Raw genomic sequence first — 19,687 nt, 5'->3', positions numbered from 1 at the left:
ACAGCTGCAAGTAAAATATCATAATCGCATGACAGCACTTTCTGTCCTTTTCTCCATTTCACTTCATTGTTCTCTATTCTTCTTTCTTTCTGCCGATCGTGCTTCCCTGTCTGGCATGGAGGCACAGAGGATGAGGAATGCCAGGGAGAACAAAGTGTGCTGATAAAAGACATGCCAAAGCCTCACGCGCACAAAACAATTTCTCCCGAAGGGGACAGAGAAATTTCATAAAGTGCTGCTGAAAGAAGGACAGAGAAGAGTGTGTCAACTTTGTGCGAGTTGGTGGATGCAGACGTGCTGTCTTTCAGTCTGCTCGCGAAGTTGTTTATGCCTACAGTCGTGCAGCTCTTTGACAGAAGGGATAGCAGAATCTGTGGAAACTGGCATGGGTAAGGACAGCACAAAATGGACCTTGTTTGGCGTTCTAAAAATATTTGCTTCATTTGGCAAAATGCACAAGCAGCTTGTAATGCAGATTTTTATCCCAGTTTAGTCCAGTCTCAGAGTAGATGGATGACTTTTCTTCACCTTCTTCTGTCTGCGCATTATGGTATCTGACCTCTAACAAAAACACACTCTGACGCACAATCACACACTTAATCATGCAATTAGTGATATCCCTGTGGCGCACTGCTTTGGTTTCCACAGTAACACTCCCCGGCACTGATGTCATCAATGCGAGACACAAAGAATGAGAGACTGCAACGGGGGGTTGGGGGGGGGGGGGGGGGGGAGCCGTTATGAGCTCATGTCTGAGAGAACACGGGAAGGAGACGGAGATGGAGGGAGGTGTGGGAGTGGGACAGACAAATGAGAGGAGATTCAAGAAGGAAGAGAAAGAAAGATGCAGACTGAGGTGGAGGAAAGCTCTAATACTCATGTTGAAGGCAGGAAGGTGGGCATGATCATGTCATAATGAATACAAATGAAAGAGAAAAGAGGATAAAGCCAATAAAGAGTGAAGAAGCAGAGACAGAGAACAATGAATATGTTTTTCTGCGAGCATTAGATACTGGTTTTAATTTATTTTTTGAGTCCATGTCGCTTTTAGTGAAGAGTTGCTTTGAGTTTTTACTATTTGACATTTAAATTTCTGCAGGAAAGTGTTTTTTATTAATCATTTCAGACATGACAAGCACTTATTCTGTTTCAGCAATCAGTCAGGTATAACATATCCCCTGCAAACTTTTTCCCTAGGCAATCAGAAAAATAAGTAATGAGCATTGTGATGGTGTTTTTTTTTTTTTAATGTGATTCAAACAGAAGTCAGGGTCTCAAACGCTTATCACGAAAGAGTTCACACTGATTAAACCAGGATGTGCAGCGAAACAAGCAAATGGCTTGATTTGCATGAAAAAAAGAGGTGGTCTTGAGCCACTTTCAGGTAGAAAAATGTGTTTGATGTTGAAGGTTAAACTAATGCAGCACCGTTGCAAGTTGTTTACCAGCAAATCTGGTATTAAGAGCTGAAAAATTAAGCGTTAAATGTGGATTTTTTTTCATGAAAAAGGTTTCTGTGAAACGTGTTAAGCTGTTTACTCTAACGCTTAAAGTTTACCTCCAAACCTTTCACGTCTTATTCTCCCCTTTCGCAAGTCACAGACTGTATTGTTATTCCCTAAATGGCACAATATATTAAAAATTCATGTTTGGAATAAAATTAAATTAACCCTGATGCACGTGTGCACATAATTGAAGGACTCAATTAGATTCAGCAGTTGGAGCAAGTCACGTTGTACAAAAACACATTACCTCATTAAATGCCTTAAATGAATACAAATTTCTGCATTAATCACTTTTTCATTAAACACTAACCTTAGTTTGGATTTGATTGCAAGCGCAGCATGCGGACGTAAATGGCTGCCCCGGTTAAAAAAAAAAAAAAGAAAAGAAAAAAGTCAAAACAACACATACAGTGTCTTTTGGCGTTCAAGTGTTTTTCCCAATTCATGTGTGTCAAATTACCATCTGTAAGTAAATGGGGGGAGAATTGCACTGACAGGCAGTGTCGCTCTGAATGGGACTCATTTATTGCTACATAGCCATGGAGTATATTATGCAAATGAAAACTGTGAAGGAGGTGAAATCAGGAGGAGACAAAGCATTGACAGATGAGAAGAATGATTCTTACAGACATCAATATGGCGCTAAATCATGTTACAGACACTGACGTGTAAGCATATGTCTGCAGTTAAATCTTAGCCATCAACCCTCTCCTCGTCGTTTTCATCCTCCGTCGTTCTGTATTCCGTTTTCTTAGCCCGACTTGATCGTCTTTTTCCCTTTTTCTCTTCCTGGAGTCTGGTGCCTCTCCTTGAGGAGCTCCTCTTGTTTGTCTCACTGTGATCCAATCACACCGGGCTTTCCAAAAGATTTGACACAAAGGTTGTTATGTGCAAAAGAGGCTTCTCGCTGCAATCTGCCGAGCTCTCATGTGAGCCACAATTCTTCCATGATAGTTATGGCAACCTTGTGCTTGAGGTTTAATGGATAAAAAGGTCTGGTTTTTAATTTTTCTAGAAGGAGGAGATTCTCTGCAGATTAACCATGCAAAATGACAATCAGTCGAAATTCTGATCCTGCAGCACGCCAGCTGCTCTGTGAAATCGTTTTGTGCTTTTGGGGAGGTTTAACCATTGTTTTTCAGAAGTGCATGGTGTAAAGATGAATTGTGTCTGAGTCAGAGTTTAGAGCCATGGTGCTGAATAAAGTTTATGAAGATGGGCCAAATGGGGCTCATCTCTCATGAGTGCTTGGCTTCTGCCTCTTCCATCGACACACATCAGCTCACACCTTGCCAGGAGCCAAAACTCAGCCCCGACTGATCCCCCTCTCACCTTTTTCTTCCTTCCTTTGTCTTTTCTCTGTGCAGCTTTTGAGACGTTCTTTCAGTGAGTGTCACTCTGAGTCCCGTCATTTGTAGCTGTCACTTTCGACCATTTGGTTGAAACCGGAACATAAAACACCAGCTAAGAAACGCTTACTGATTACCCTTATTAGACTTAAAGTGTTTGCAATTGAATATTTAAAGCCACCTTTTCATTAGTGAGTCATTATAAAGAAGTAGCTGATATTAAGGACCCTTGTGGAAATTAATCTTTTCATTTCAGAATAAGTTTTTTTTTCTTTAACCCTGAAAGCTTTTTACACTTTATGCCTTAGAGAAGCAGCCTCCTCTCTCATTGCTTCTATAATGTACATGTAAAGCATCAGAAGACCTTCTGCTCAGGACGGGTTTGTTTCTGGGTCACTGGAGGAAAGATAACATGAGAAACCGTTAATGTGATAAAAGCACCTGTTGAGCAGATTTGTAACATTAGAGCCTCCTCTGAATGGAATAACGTCATTGTTATTGCACCAGTCCATTTTCTGCTGTTAAATGTGTGTTATGTATGGCAAACGTATGAAACTTCTTTGGGAAACTGAAACGTAAGCCCATAAATGGTGGAAAATTGAACATAACCATGACAAAAATTGTACTTTTATTTGTTTAATTTATTTGTGAATCCTTTGCAAACATTCAGTGTTTGAAGTCTGGAACCCAGGGACCGTGGGAAAATGCAATTATAGTAGGGAAATTTTGTGTTTAGTCAATTATTTCTTCTCTTTAACAATTTCAACCGGTGTTTTCTTATGTGCGTTTGAAAAGCCTGATTAGTTAGCTTTAGGTATAACTTATAAAAGCTAATGCTTTTGTGGAACTGAGCTGCCCAGCGGTGTGTGGATAGTGCCACAAAAAAAAATTCATGCAATATACACTTCTGTTTTGAAATTCAAGTTTTTTTCAGGTGTGTGCCAGACACAGATGCATGACTGACACCTGTGTGACAGACACACATATTGGAATGAGATTCTGAAGCCAGTAGCAATTCTATATCTGCAGACCTCCAGAATTTCAGAGTGGAGAGAGTGAAATGATCTGGCATGAGTCCAGACCTCAACTCAAATGAGCATCTGTTAGATCAGTTTAGGCATGCTGGTCATGCTGGAGTGGCCAACACAACCATGCTAGTTGACCATCAACCACTCTTGTTTGTGGAATTGGATAGCATCTCATAGCATCATGTAAGTGATGAGCATGAGGATGTGCCAAGCTCCTAACATTACCAACCCAATCGTAACAAGTTTTAAGTCGTGTAAAGATGCTAATTAGACACAAACAACTATAATAACAAGGGAAGAGAAATGTACATTTGTATACAGAAGTGATCTGACAGGACAGAAGCAGTCTGGAGAATTATGATGTGCACAGGGACAGACTGCATGGATAAAGTAAAGAGTTCATTATTCTGGATTGAATTTTTTTACACCAAACTTGTGGAAGACAAACTCAGCAACAGACAACATTTGCAGTCGAGGTGTGGAAAAGCATGACAGTGCAAACACATATGTCCAACTTAAATGGTGATTTAAATAGCAAGTGGACTGTACTTACAAAGCAGTTTTCCAGTAATGTTGACCACACAAAGCGCTTTACACTGCATGGCATTCACAGATTTACACACTCATATCCCAACAGATGAATTGGGGGCCAACGTAGGGGAAGCCCGGATAGCATCTACTCTTCCTCTGGAGCTACATTCACCCCTTCCCCTTAAGCAAGCTAGACCAAAAATAGTTTCTACATCTAACTTACAGTCGCAGTCAAAAGTTTGGACACACTTGAAAGTGTGTATGTATCTGCAGGTTGTTTATGCCAACAGCTCATTAATTATGAGCAGATGTGCAGCTGCTCCATATGTCATATTCAATGGACGGTTTAATATGATGGGGCAGAAGCAAGTGTGGTTCATTTTCTTAAACGTCTCATGCCTGGACTATTCTCTCCTCTCTCTCCAGTCACATCTCAGGTAGAAGGGAATGAGGCGAGAACAGGGGAAGTAAGAAAAGGAATCCATGCTGAGCAAATTAGAGAATGTGATACTATAAGGTTCTCTAGCATTAGCTTGTTAAGAAATAAAGGGTTTCTCCGTACAATACAAGTGCTGGATTTGTGCTTTGAACTTTATCTGACCAAAGCTGATTCACTGGTCCCAGTAAATTATCCCTTGAATGGGAATGGTTGTTTGTCTGTCTGTGCTGGCCTTGCGACAGACGGGCAACCTGTCCAGGTGCACCCTGTCTCTCGCCTGCTAATTGGAAATAATTGCTGAGGATTAGAGAAGCTGTGACACCGTGAGTGCAGCAAGTTGCTGGGTTGATGACGATCCCCATGTTTGCACAAATCCACATCTTTGGTTTGATTCTCTGCGGTGATGAGACACTGCTCTCAGAGTTAAACATGGACAAATCAGAGTGGATCTAAACAAGACTAGGTCTCTTCTGCAGTTAAGGGGTAAAAAGACACAAGACCATAGTTGATGGTGAGAGTGTTTACATGACATTATCATACTTTCAGATCGAAAGGTCTGAAAAGGGTTTAACAAACTGTTGGGCTTTAGCACTTATTATTCTCAATTATGAAGTTAACTAAACTTGAAAAAATTTGCTCCATTTACATTGCCCTGTTTGTTTTTTTTTTGTTTTTTTTTTACTAATATGACCATGTCATCCTAATTTAACTAAATACATAAAGCTACAGTTAAAATGAAAACCTAGTTTCCCATTTAATTAGCAAGAAATCAAGTTACTAAACACATTTATGTTGAATATTTAAAAGCAAAGATAAATCTAATGATTCAACAGAGAAAATTTAAATTTCCAAAGTAAAAATATCTTATTTAATCATATCTTCATAAGTGGTGTATTTTATTTATGTAAATTTATTTCAAATTTCACATTTACATTCATGATATGAGAGCAACTGCATCATTTAAATGGAAGAAAACTGCTTTTCTCATTATCTAAACTAATAATATTGCACATTTTAACCTACCTTGCAGCTGGATAAGACACATTAAGTTTTATGAATTCTAAATATCTTTTATAAAGAATGTAGCAGCCAGGGTGAGAGTTTTAGTCCTGCTGATGCATTAGCATGCGCATTGAGGAAGAACTACAAAACATTAGACAAATATCATTCAGAGCTAATAAAGAGCTTGCGCAAAAAGCACTAATTACCCCTTTAATCCTTTGCAGTGTGCCAGCCAGACCGAAGTAGGGGGCGTGTTAAGCTTTGGCTGCAGCATTGCTTGTTGTTCCGTGAGGAACAACAACAAGAACTCGCTGCGAAACCCAGATATGCTCCAGAAGCCCTGAGCAAGAAAAGGAGGGTTCCAGGGTTGCTATGGAAACCACCGAGCCCACAAAGAAGCTGTAATTATCAGCGATTTTGGAGATAGAGAGATGTGCTCTAACACACAACATACACGTACAGTGATTTGTGCGTGTGTGTTGTGTATTTAGGAAGATGAAAATATTCCTGGTTGTGACTTGACCCCTGAATGCTGCATTGCGATGGGCAAAAAAAAAAAAAGAAGAACAAAATAAGGATGAAATAAGATGCCTCTTCCAACACTAGGTTAACTAATGATTCGTAGTCTCTGGATGAGGTGATGCTACCAGACTGACTAAGGCTCACTCATTACAGAGTGTGTTTCTCAAAGCCCAATGCAAGCCTTTGATGTGCTACTCCCTCTCCCTGCTTCCTGCTCCGTTCAACCTTTCTATAATTACACATTATCTGCTAAGTTATTTCCTTAACTCACAGACTGCACTGTACCATCTTTATTAATCCAAATCCCTCACACAGAAACAAACCATAGCCTCACTTAAATAAGTAATTATGTAAATTGATCACACTCTATTGCTGAAATTGAAAACAACAACAATAACAACAACATCGGGAACAGAGGAGGACTAAAGCAAGCCCAACTAATGTATGCTTCACAGTGTGTTGCTCATGACTGTTTTGATGGCTGGATACCACTATCATTTTAAATCTCATAAAACTCGATAAAAATGATCACAAATAAACTGATCTAGTCAATAAAAAGTATTTCACAGGTTAAAATACAGCAGCAGATGCAAAGTTGACTGTTCCAAACGAGATTAGTCAGAAGTGATTACATGTTTGCACAAGTTGTAAATTATATCCAATTAAAGGGAAGAAGGCACAGTGGAAGAGCAATGAGTGTATGTAATTGGAGGTGACATGAACGAAGGGAAAAAAAAAAGAGAGACTAAAACTAAGAATTAGACAGCAGGTGTTCAAAATCCATGTTGCTTGACAGGTTTGCATATTGATGACAAAAGAAGGGACATTGCCTCTCAGGAACGTCATCACTACTCACCAATAAGCTCCTTGTTCCTGATGTCCAGCGCCATGTTTCTGAGAGCAGTGGCAACAGCACACACCACTTTGTCGTTGTCTATCCTCAGCAACTCCACCAGGATAGGAAGGCCTTTCTCCTTACGGACAGCAACCCGAATGTACACGGACCACTAACAAGGAGGAAATGGCATTACCATTAACTGAACACAGGCGTAGATGTCAAGTTATATTGACAATCAAGCTCCTTCTCGTGAAATTTAAATGGGAAAGTGGCAAAAATGAAAGAAAAAAAAAAAAAAAAAGAATTATTGCCATTTAAATAATAAATCATTATTAAACTATTCCATATTTTTCATTAAATTAAGCTTATGGGAGCTTCATGAGACAATTAACATTGACTTTAATCTGTGTTAATACTGTCATCTCATCAGTTCACCCTGTGTGGTTATTCGCACTTGATTTTCAGTAAAGGAAGTGGTTAAATTAATTTAAAAAAAAAAAAAAAAAAAAAAAAAAAAAGAGGGAAAATGCAGACAGAGTTCAGTCTGTGAGGTTGATTGGAAGATGGTGCAATAAGGGGAAATATGAGAACAGCGAGGGGGGGATTACAGTGATTTACCCATATGAACTAAAGTGAGGAGTTTTCAGCTTGGAGATCACTCTCTGCTCCCTCAGTAACTATCAAGGTAAAGCTTAAGTGGACCACTCGACCCAGAATGACTCAAATGGTGCTTGCCTTTATGTGTGAGCTGAAGACAGAAGAAATGCGTGCTTAACTCGAACCACTAAGGGATATGAGTAAAGTAATGCGATGCCGATGATTTGTGACACATGAAACATTTACTTTTGCAGGCTGTTAAGTTTAGTTAAATTCAAAAGATTGTTTATCTTTTGGGCAAAAAATGGGGGAAATTATGTTTCATATCATCATTTATCATTGGGGAGAATTGAACCCGTGTCTTAGCCTAGACTTAAATGTGCAGAGTCTCATTGTTAGCAACTCTGCTCATAAAGCAGAGAGAGGAAGCTTGCTTGGAGAAGACATGTTGAGTGACACCAAAATATAGAATGCAATATCTTTAAGACCACCTGCCCCCTCAGTTTCCTCCTCTTGCATTGATTTTTATAGAACACTCCTCTTTCTCGCTCTGTCTGTCCACTTTCCCATCAATGGAAATATTATCAAATGAAACTCAGACACACACACACACATCCCACAAACATCTGTGTTTTTAAGGTCATATTGAGGTGATACCATCACACTCTGCCTTCTACCCTTATATAAACCTCCCTCAAGGCAAAAGCTGTCTTCACAATACACTCTAATAAGACCGCATGAGTCATACATTACTACTACCTAGCTGCCTCCATCAGTCAGCGGCTGCTGAACCGTATCTACTCCCTGGAGTATTGAGTTTTAGAGCATTTAAATCATAAGTAATTGCATTGCTTTAGCGCATTCTGTATTACAAATAAAACACAGGACTAAGCTGAAATGTAAGGCGGGAAATCGTCATTAGCAGATGCAACGTTGCTTCATCTGACTGCATCTTGAGTGAGACTGAGTGGAATTTACTCAAACTAAATAAACCACTAAATTTTAATCGGGAAACTTCTCTACTGTCCACGTTTACTTGAACACTTTAAAACAGTTTCATGAATAAAAGCCCTCCGTGAAAATACATTAAATCTACAGAGTCCTGATTTTATTTTTACATTATGATTTAAACTAAATCCAATCCTGGGGATTGATAATGACTAATACTGGTATGGAAGCAAAAGACTGCACATATTGCTTGATGTGATGGAGGTATTGGCTGCAGGCACACATAATCACACGCTTGGCTGGACATGTTCGCTCAGACAAACACACTTAAATCAGCTGGACTACATGTGCAGAAACAGCAAACCTGCTCAAAAAGTATGTATACACATTCTGTTACAGACAGACTTTATGCTAAATCTTAGTTACTAATAAACTGTTACAAATACACCAAGAAAGAGGACAAACATTTTGGGTGGTATGCACCTTCCAGCTGCCTGCAGCCAGGTTCTGCAGAGCGCCAGCTGCCCCCTCCAGGGTGTCGGGATTTGAGCATTCTGAAAGCAGGGTAAGGTAAGGCTTGACAATGGTGGGGTGCCACAACATCTGAACCCCTTTTGGGGGCTCTGCTGTCTCTGGAAAGGGGCCAACCCCATCCCACTGTAAAACAGGACAAACATTTTTATGTCAAATACTGTTCATAAAAATGCAGCTGATAAATTTACTGCACTTAGCAAGCATTTACAGGACTTTATATTTTGCTTAAGTGATGAGTATGCAGGATCTGAAGTATTTAGACACATATGCATTTATTTTCCTCAATGCTTGGAAGCGTTTATGTAAATGCACACCCCCCCTCCTAAAAGTGCAGGAAAATCCAGGAATGGAGTTGCCATCTGATCATTTTCCTAGCTGGCCAGCACAATCTTTTGGGCTGACAATTTATTTATTGGTCTGACTGGTCCATGAAGCTGCACTGATCTGGGCTGGCCCACTCAAATTTGTAAATAGTGTTGGCCAATGGATATGGTTCCTGTGCTTGACTAATTTATTCATCAAAACAGCACAGAACTCGTTTTCTGACCATGTCTGACCCATGAAACACATGGGGTACGGTTACATGATGGTTTTTTTAAATTAGGAATTAATAATTCAGAATTAAATAATTCTGAATGAACAATATTCTCCTACGAGTTCACGTAGAAACAATAATGAAACGCGTCATTCAATTCTGCTTTAGGGCGGTGGATTGGGAAGGGTTCTGATTGGACAGAGGGCGCATGTGACGTATAGACATACCGGAAATAAACAAAGTTCGCTCCGTGTTTCTCGTCATTTCGGTCGTAACTTGGAACTACATAATAAGCACTTGTCATTTACCCCTTTGTAATTTTGAAGTACCAAGTTGACACAAGCACTACTTCACTTTCTACAGCAACTGAGAAGGAGAAGGAAATTAGACTGCCAAAGACGGGAGGCAAAACATTAGGACGGGACAAAGTAACAAGCATTCGCAGAACGACTGGAATTAACTTAAAGAGGAATTAAGGTTTACATGACAGAGGAATTAAACAGGTGGGAACAAAATGCAAATAAACCAGTCACTTACATCGGAATTAGGTTTAATTCCGAACAGAAATTTGCATTAGGAATTAGGTTTTTACATGGTAATTTTTCGTCATTTTAAAGCATAATTAACATTAATTCGGAGTTAAAGAGGAATTAAAACTCCCATGTAAACGTAGAAATGAATCTGTGAACCAGTTCTGTTCTTAACTGACTGCAGGCTGAGTCAATCCGATACTTTAAACCCCCTTTGGTACTGTGCTAGACGATGCAGCTACCGGAAAAAGAAGCGATTTAAATGAGAACAAAAAAAATTAAAAAAAAATAAAACTACGACCCATTTAACCCAGTAAGTCAGATCCATGCAAACCAGTTAGCCGTAAACAAGCTATCTGTTTACAAAACAACAGATCTTAAATCGAGTTATGTCTTTCAGAACTAAATCATCTGAACATCATTTTAAACAGTCATTCATCAACAATCATGACGGGTCAGCAACTTTCTGATTTTCCTCAGTTTACTGGTTATTATGGGCTGATAACTGGGTAAAATGTGTTCGATTCAGCTTCTGTGTAGCTGTTGATGGACAATATACCGTAATGAGAAACTAAAGATTTCGTCTTTATTTATTGTCTTCCACTTCAGACATAGAGCTGATCCATCTACTGACTCCTTACCAAAGAATTCAATAATTCTGGACCGGACCGCATCATTAAGTTAAAAAAAGATTAAAAGATCCATTCAAACTTTCACTGAGCCTTGTTGTGATAACATTTCTTAAGGAGAAGAGCAGGAAGACACAGAGACGCTCTGTCTACATGTTTCAGCCCAGAATCAGTTTTCATCTAATTCATCACTTTTCTTTGTTTCTTTCTTAATTATTCACACAGCAGGAAATATTCCTCTAATATTCATCACCGTGCTGGAGTATAGATTTTTATTTTTTTATCAAAATGACACATTTTGGAAGTATTTAATGTGTCTACCCATTCGTGCTAACTCACTGCATGGTTTTAGTGAATTAAATGCTTGACATTCACATTAAAGGGAGCCTATAGATTTGTCATGTGTATGATCGTGTATGAACTGGTCTGGTACAAAATGCCACGGCTGACTTTTCCCCAGTCTGCTACTGGAGAAAACTCAGGTGGTCACACAAAAATGTGGTGGATATTAAATGTGTTTGCTTTAGTCTGTTCTGGGTAGATGCATGGCACTGCAGGATTGTAGACTGCAGGAATGATCACCAAATGAAAATATAAAGAGCTTGTTCTACGTCCCAAGTCTGGATAAAACAAAAAGAAGTTCATTAATAATATATTTTTCTCGTGGTAATAAATCTGGCCAAATGCTACACAATGAAACTTTAAAGAATCATTCAGCAGCAGCCGAGAAAACTCTTCCCCATCGGCTTCCCTGCAGGGTCTTCGAGTAAATCTGCATAATGCTGCAGAAAGGTAAGGGTGGGGGGGGGGGGGGGGGGGGGGGGGGGGGGTGCTAGGCTACTACCACATACCATTTATTCAGTGTCCCCTACCTTTCCTCGGAGTTACAGATTTCAGTCTCAGTGTGATCTTTGGTTTTCCAGTTTGTTAATGTACCAAAACAACATTTCTTGTCCATGTAAAACTACATACATGAAACTGACCTCACATCGTAGAATAAAGAAAAAATATATTCTGAGGAGGTAGTTTGTACATAAATTCCTGTCTAACATAAAAAGACAAGAAAAAGAAAATAAATGTGAATGAAAATAGTACAAAATTTAAGAATAACCTTTATTTTTTTCCAACCTTTCTACTACAACAGACAAATTGCCTGGATCTCTGCGTCAGAGGGCATTTCCAAATGTTTGCAATGTTGGCAGTAATCCACAAATATCTGTTTCATCTTTAACTTTAACTGTAAATTTTACTTTCCCTTGTTCCTTTGTTCCTTCTTCCCGCTTCTCTTTTCCTGTGCTGTTACTGTACTTTGCTTTCTCTCTTTCCCTGCTTTCTCTTCTATTTCCGTCCCTTCCACCATCCAGTTCTGCTTCTCCATCTCTTCATTGACCCTGCTGGCTTCGCTCTGCTGGTTCCCCTCCTCCTCTTTGTCTCAAGATAAACTGGACTGTATCTGAGACAGAATTTCCAGATTTTATTTGTACATTGATTCTCTGATCAGTCAATGTTGCCGTCGAGGCATTAAAACAACCAGCATCTGCTTCACTCTTCTGTCCTGGACACACAATGCAAAAAGAATTTCAATTATGTTAATTTGCACATCTAAATTTTTGCAACGTCTCATCAATTTCATCAACAGTTTAAAATATTTTGCCTTTTTTTCTTTATTGACTTAAAAAGGTACCTCTATGAAGTCTCAGGTCAAGACAGCAATCAAGTGTCATTGAAGTAAATATGGTACACACTTGCATTGCATATAGGTTATTAAGAAGAGTAAATGCTCTTTACTGTAGTTCTATGGCAACAACATATCAGAGCTTCTGAATGTACTTCAGCATTGTTACTTAATCTGCTTACCATCAGAGCTCATGAGAATACAGCAGATAGTAAGAAACTGAGTTTACTGGTAGTCCATTAAGACTGTTTAGGTCCATTCCAGGCTCATTCACTGGCCTCGCTGACTTAATGATTAAATGAATGATTAAAGAGGCTACATTACTGTCTGTCTCTCAAGAAAACTCTCTCTCTCCTTGCCCAGCGTCTCTCAGATCAGATCAGTCTGTTGCTTTCTTAGCCTCCTGTTCAGCATCTCTCCCATCTGTGTCTGTCTTTCTACTAATCCTCTGTCTCTTCTTTGAAGCAAATGTATCCCCGTGAGTGTTGTTCAGGAGCAATTTGTCTAAATCTATGATGATATATCATTCAATGTGTCAAAAACAAGGATGAAAAAAAAGGAAAACAAAGATTATGACGCTAACTGCAATCAATACACGGTCAAATCTTTATTCTATTGTATTAGAATAGCTTGTATTTATCTTTTGCCAAATATCTTTTGACTTTTTGCAAACTTATTTTTTATGGAAAACTTTCTAAAAAGATCCTTAATAAGGACCAATGGGGGAAAAAAAAAAAGCATTACAGGAAGGATTTTCCTTCCATTTATAGATAATGGACAAAAAACCTCAAAGTTAACTGTTGGAATTCAGGTAAAACCGACCAGCTGCTGCTGTGGTAGACCAGGACGTCCGGCTGAGTGTTGTTCAAGGTAAAGGTAAGATTTTTGTCAGAGTTTGAGGAAACTTTTAAAACAGGTCTTGTATCCCTGGAAACCAGTGCCTCTTTCCTCATCCTGTTGACACCATGTGCAGCAGCAATTCATCCTGGCCAAGGCGTCTTAGTTTCAGCTCCTCTTACAGATGACTTTCAAGAGTTTCCCAATTTTTTTAGACCTAATCAAATAGTAACAATAAAGCCATTTGTGTGCTTAAAAGGTGGAGTATGTAAGATTTTCAATATTCTCAAAATAAATTAACTAAAAAAAATAACTACAATCATAAATAGATTTTTTTTTTAAACATGTAGGTTCCAGTCTGTCCATATTTGATGTGTTATTAAATTACAAGTTTAATTAATGACAAAAACCCTTCTTAAATGTTTGCCTACCAATAAAAAAAAAGTGCTTTTTGTCATTTGTCATTAATTAAACTTGTAATTTAATAACGCATCAAATATGGACAGACTGGAACCTACATGTTCAAAAAACTATCTAATTATGATTATAGTAATTTTAGGCCCTATGCTGTTCCTGGATCCTCAGTTCATTATCTATTGATGAATTTGTATTAATAATGATTTCTGTCTCCACACTTAAACCTGAACATGGAGCGTCTACTCTCAGTTTTTATGAGCCATATAAGAGAGCTCTTGTTTATCAGTGCGTTTTTACTAAATTAATTTCCTGGGCCTTGATTAAAAGCACTCACTGCACTAAACCTTTTAGTCTGTTTAATTAGTTTGATATGTGTTTTTTTAATATTATTTTTTAACTGTTTAATTCAGGAGTATGACGAGTTGTTGCTGCAATTGATGTTTTATGCAGATACCAAATTCACAAATCGTTTCTTCCCAAATGCAGCAAAGGTATCTGAACAAAAATATAACTCTACATGCAGCTTTTGCCTCCTGTTAAAATCAGTTTTCCCTTTTATATTTCATTTGATGCATTTTTCTTTTAAATGTTGCTTTTTAATGTATTTCGTCTGTACTTTATTCCTTTTCACAACTATTTATACTTGTGCTGAAACTTATGGACAATGGAGCTATGCTCTAATCTTAATTTTATGGTGATTTTTGCTACTTATATCAGCATTTTTCTATTTCTTATTGTGCTCTTTGCACAGCCTTTAATGCCTTCACTGTTTTATATAAAACATATTGTATTGTGTGCCATATAAATAAACTTGCCTTGTCTTGACTAGTCTTGTTATGCTACTGAAGACAGGAGTGCCCGGGGGTTTGGTACTTGAGACCCTGTTCCAAAATGTGGCAGTGATCTGTAGTTTGTCATTTCATTCATACATTTTTTTTTTTTATAAGACACCACATGTCAATCAAATTTTAGAGGATGTCCTGCTCAAGTGGTGTCTACACATCTTTTTTAAGATTTGTTATCATGTGTATCCATGGCAATGGAATCGTTGTTTACCGTTGGGATCAACAGATTAAGTGCTTCAAAACCAAATTAATGAGTGAATTAACCCCAGATCCCCCATGAACTGAAGAGGAAATGAAGAGGATGCAGAGCAGGAGCAAGGCAGAGAGGAATGGAGGAAATTCAAAAGATTGTTTTTTTGCTCTTCTGTTGTGTAATATGTGATTGATAGCTAATAAATGGATGGGTTCAATACATCCAAATAAGGAATACAGAGAAATCAATATGATGTATTGCACTGAGGTATGGCTGCAAGAACATATTCCAGACTCTCATTTGTCTGTATGCTGTTTTCAGACTGTATGAGACAATTTAACCATCAATGTTAGCAGAATGTTCAAGGAGGATGTGCTGCAGTTTGCTTTAATAACAAATGTTGTCATCCTGGATGTGCCACTGTAAAAGAGACGAACTGCGAACGGGATTTTACACTGTTAAGGCCCATTATACTCCGTTACATATGGAAGTGGGAATGTTTGTTTTAAACACATTAACACTTCCACATGTGTTTTATGAATGTTATTCGGTCAGATGATCCACAGTGGGACGTGCTGACTTCAGAGTTCACCTCAGTGTTTTGACACCAGTTATAATAACTCATCGCTATGAAGTTGTTTTATTCTTCTACACCACGAGAAGTATAAGAATAAAACCACAAAGATTCTTTCGCTGTTCTGAACTTCTTCTCCGTCTTCTTCAGGGGCTTTTTATTGGATGGTTTCTGAGTTTTTCTTTTTTCTGTTCCTCTTCTTCTTCTCTGGTTGCATGTCAACTAAGCAACTCATCACTAACTGCACAATTTCCCGTTGTATTGCTCCATTTTTTTGTGTCAAGTGAAGGATAGCGAAGCCCCTTGAAAACAACAGACCGACCGATCGGGCAGTCAGCATCCTTCAGAACAAGACTTAGCTGTGAATTATTTCCATTTTAAAAACAGACCAAACAATAAAAAAAAAACAAAAAAAAAACCCTGCCAACATAATATTTTCCCTCAGGGAATAAATAAAGTAATTTTTCCATTTCATTTCATTTTGGCATTACCCAGCACCGTGACTTTGACATCAAGCGAAAGAATATCACCTTCAAAGTGGATTGCATTGAGTTTGGATTAAAATGGCTTGTATGTAATTGAAGTTTCTTTGCTGCGTATTTCGAGATGACCTCCGCTTTTGGTGGTGCTATTATAAAGGGTGCAGATTAAAACATTTTACAGATTCATACAATCCAGTTTAGACCTTTTGTCAAAGACATTTTGAAGGAATGACTGTGAACATACTTTTTCTTTTATTCCTCATACATCAATTTGTTAAAGTACCTGCTCAGCTCCCTTCTTTTTCTTCTTCTTTTTGCCCCAGCAGCCAGAGCTCTCTCCCTCGTGGCCACTGGCATCACAAAGTAGGCCATCAAGCTCTTCCAAACCCCCTTGCTGGCCGTGGGACGTCTCGGCAGCCAGTCGGTATGACAGGTTCCTCAGGATACAAACACAGTTCTCCACAGTCTAGAGATGAAGGGAGATGAAGAGAGAGAAGCGAGGGTGGGGAGGAGGGAGATGAGAAAATAAAAAGAATGGATATGAATAAGAAAAGTGACAAAGGTGAGATGCAAGATCTCTGTTTGATGTCACCTAATGAAAAAGCTTCATTCAAAACAGAGGTAACTCAAAGTCAAAGCGTTCTAAATAAAAACAACCCACTCTTGAAATATTACGCCACACGTCAGCCTTCTGTGAAAACAGCCATATACTCATAGATAACATACCTGCATATATGTATTTTTCTCACTCTGACTTTGAAATAAGATTAAAAGAATCTAAATGAGAAGAATTATTTATCATCTCACACCTCATTAAACATGCAGTAAGGACGCAAACCTCAGAACATGAGGGATGCATGTCCTATGTATCCTGTTTATTCTTTGGTGTGCATTTCTTGAGAATCTGCCCAATCACATCCATGTATGTGTGTGTATATCACAGAGAAATGGAAGCCCGCAAGGTAACGGACTGGAAATTAACAAAGACAAATCATCAATCTTCTCTAAGTCTGACCGTTGGTTTACACGAAACAAACTACAGAGGAGTGTGACTGAACACCCTCAAGAGAGGCAGCAAACAAAACAATGTTTCACTCCAGTGAGCTGCAGTCATAGCTGAATTTCTATTCACATTCTATTAAGGAATCATGTTGGAGAAGATGTGTTTCATTTACAATTTATCTTGACATTTTGAATTTCACATTGATTCACAGTCCCTGTGTTTCCAGTTGCACGGTTTAGAGCATGAAACACCACTTGCTCTTGTTTGTACATCATGTGCAAGACTTCTGGTCAGCTCAGCAAGGTCAGAGGTCAGGATGAGACGGTGAGCAACGGTCTTGCAGAGGGCTTACACCTGACTTTTCTTTTTGAACAAACAAGCGGATCCAAGGTTGCAGGTATCTTTGCTCCTATTTCATCTGTTTGACCTTGTGCTGGTTTAAGCTTTTCCTCTGAGACAAAGCTTTACATGATGTACATTAATGGGCCAGTTATAAACTTCTCAGTAGGTTGCAGTAGTAACCACTAAGCGAGAAAATATCAACACCACATTATCTATCTATCTATCTATCTATCTTTCTTTCTTACACTAACACCATATTATCTATCATGCTATCTATGGTTTGCTTAGATTTGGCTGTGTACATAAAAAGATATGAGAAAGTTTTTGGGGTATTTCACCATAAATTTTAATCAGTGTTTCTTTTTTTTTTAAAACAGATTGTTGGGCAGTGAACTGCAGCAGTATAATGAGAAACTGGTTTAAATCTACCCAAAATGTCCTTGCATCTGTGGACCTCACAACAAAACAAGCATTACAATTTGGAGATTATGTTTTCTCGTATTATGCTTCAGGCTTGCTGCTGGTGTACAACCTCAGTTGACCTCTCCCCTCCTCCCTCTTCTGGTGCAAACACAGGAGAAGGTTTTATGTATTTTTAAGATGTTTTTAGAAAGTGAGAGACAACGTCAGCTGGGTTTAAATAGAGGTTGAAACAAACTAATCACAAGTATAAAAACACCAAGCAGCAAAGATTTTAGGGATTTTATTTTTCCTTTCTGTTGTTGCACAATAAATACTTGGACATTTCACAAGCCTAGACACATATGTACACATTTTAGGGCTGGGCAATAGGGCCAAAAAATAAAATCTCCGATTTTTTTAAAACCAAATCCGATTTCCGATTTTAATTGATTTTTTTTTTACCTTTACGGTAAAGAAAAGAAAAAAAAATTACAAATGTCAAAAATTATTCTTTTTCAAAAATGCTTTTATTGCGATCAGCCTAAAAGTTTACCTAAATTTAAAGTGCAACTAAACAAGCTGTTAAACAAGATTATAAAAAGAGATGTAGGCGCCGCCACTGTAAACATTATAAGAAACAACATGTTTGTATTTAGTGCGATTCCACTGTGAGATAGTTTTTAAGTTTTGATCATACATTTAAGAATAGGCCTCACTTCACTTGTGTAATTTTAATCTAAAATAAAAAACTGATAAATAAATAAAAATGCCTCGTCTTGGAAGAAAAATAGTGAAAATAGTATTTTGACATTAAATAACCAAAACAATTTCCCACATTGGCAATGAGGGAATAAAAATGAATGTTTCTTTACACTTAATATGTGTTTCGAGAAAATTGACCTCTTTGATACAAAATACTATTTATAAAAAAATCCCTGAATGTTATTAAAGCTATATTTCTAACATACTTGCATTATTACATTCTTGGTGTTTTTTTGTTTGATTTACACATTTTTGGCAAGAAAGACGAGCCTGTCAGCTGCATCTGGGTTCAGACCCCTGTGGCATGTGACAGTGCCCCCTCCCACACTGAAAACCCTGCGTTTCCATCACACCTAGAACTGCACAAAAACTAAATATCGCCATAAAAACTGCTGCTATAAAAGTTTTTACGATCTCAAGAGGTGGTTTTTCAGACATTTCAATACAAAACTATATTGCAAAAGTGTAATGGAAACACTTTCTTTACGTTTACGTGTCCGCAGATGTGACGTGGGGGGACGTGACCAGTTAATTCCCGGTAAAGATGGCGCGGTGTGGAATAAACAACAGCTAATTTCAGAGTTTTAGAAAAGAAAATGAGGGAGAAAAGCTTCAAAAATCCGAAGCAAATTCTCCCCAGCAAGTAGAAAAGCATAAAATAATGCTACGTGCCCACTTTGCATTAACCGCAATTACGAAACATGATGCTAATGTGCTAAACATTGTTCAACGGAAACACCCACAAATCACAACTGTTTGTCGAAACGTACAAATATCGTTTTTATTTTGCAACAAAATGTAATGGAAACGCAGAGGTGGCACTTCTTGTATGTTTCTAGCTGCCATGTTGTTGTGTTTATGCATTTCTGTGGGAAACCAGTGGGAACGTGCTGAAGTCACTATAAGGTACAGAAGTCCAAAGGGTGCTGGCTGAGCAAAAAAAAAAAAAAAAAAAAAATCCAGATTTTCATAAAAATAAATCGTCATAAACAGCAAATTTGAATTAATTGATTAAATCGATTAAATCGATTAATCACCCAGCCCTAACACATTTGCAAATTATCCTCAACACAGAACAACATCTACATTATATTTTTACTCTCCTGGACTAAAAGTTAGAACACCAATAGAGAAGTGATTGATTCTGAAAGTTCAGTGCACTGTATAC

The 19,687-nt window shown here is 38.1% G+C and overlaps 1 protein-coding gene across 4 annotated transcripts in view; it reads right to left on the bottom strand.

Moving 5' to 3' along the window:
• The window catches only part of ctnnd2a (catenin (cadherin-associated protein), delta 2a), a gene marked incomplete at both ends in the record, with an annotated part of 230,044 nt that overhangs the window by 23,346 nt on the left and 187,011 nt on the right, over positions 1-19,687 (bottom strand). For all 4 annotated transcript variants that reach the window (XM_079259472.1, XM_079259473.1, XM_079259474.1 and 1 more), the window contains 3 exons: positions 7,233-7,383; positions 9,243-9,416; positions 16,294-16,476. In XM_079259472.1, the coding sequence (XP_079115598.1) occupies positions 7,233-7,383; positions 9,243-9,416; positions 16,294-16,476 (508 nt within the window). The remainder of the gene's footprint in view (positions 1-7,232; positions 7,384-9,242; positions 9,417-16,293; positions 16,477-19,687) is intronic.

This window comes from Telmatherina bonti (genome assembly GCF_933228915.1).
Source record: "Telmatherina bonti genome assembly, chromosome: 20".
Lineage (NCBI taxonomy): Eukaryota > Metazoa > Chordata > Actinopteri > Atheriniformes > Telmatherinidae > Telmatherina > Telmatherina bonti.
Note: the sequence above shows the minus strand (reverse complement) of the source record. Positions and strands in the feature narration are given on the sequence as shown.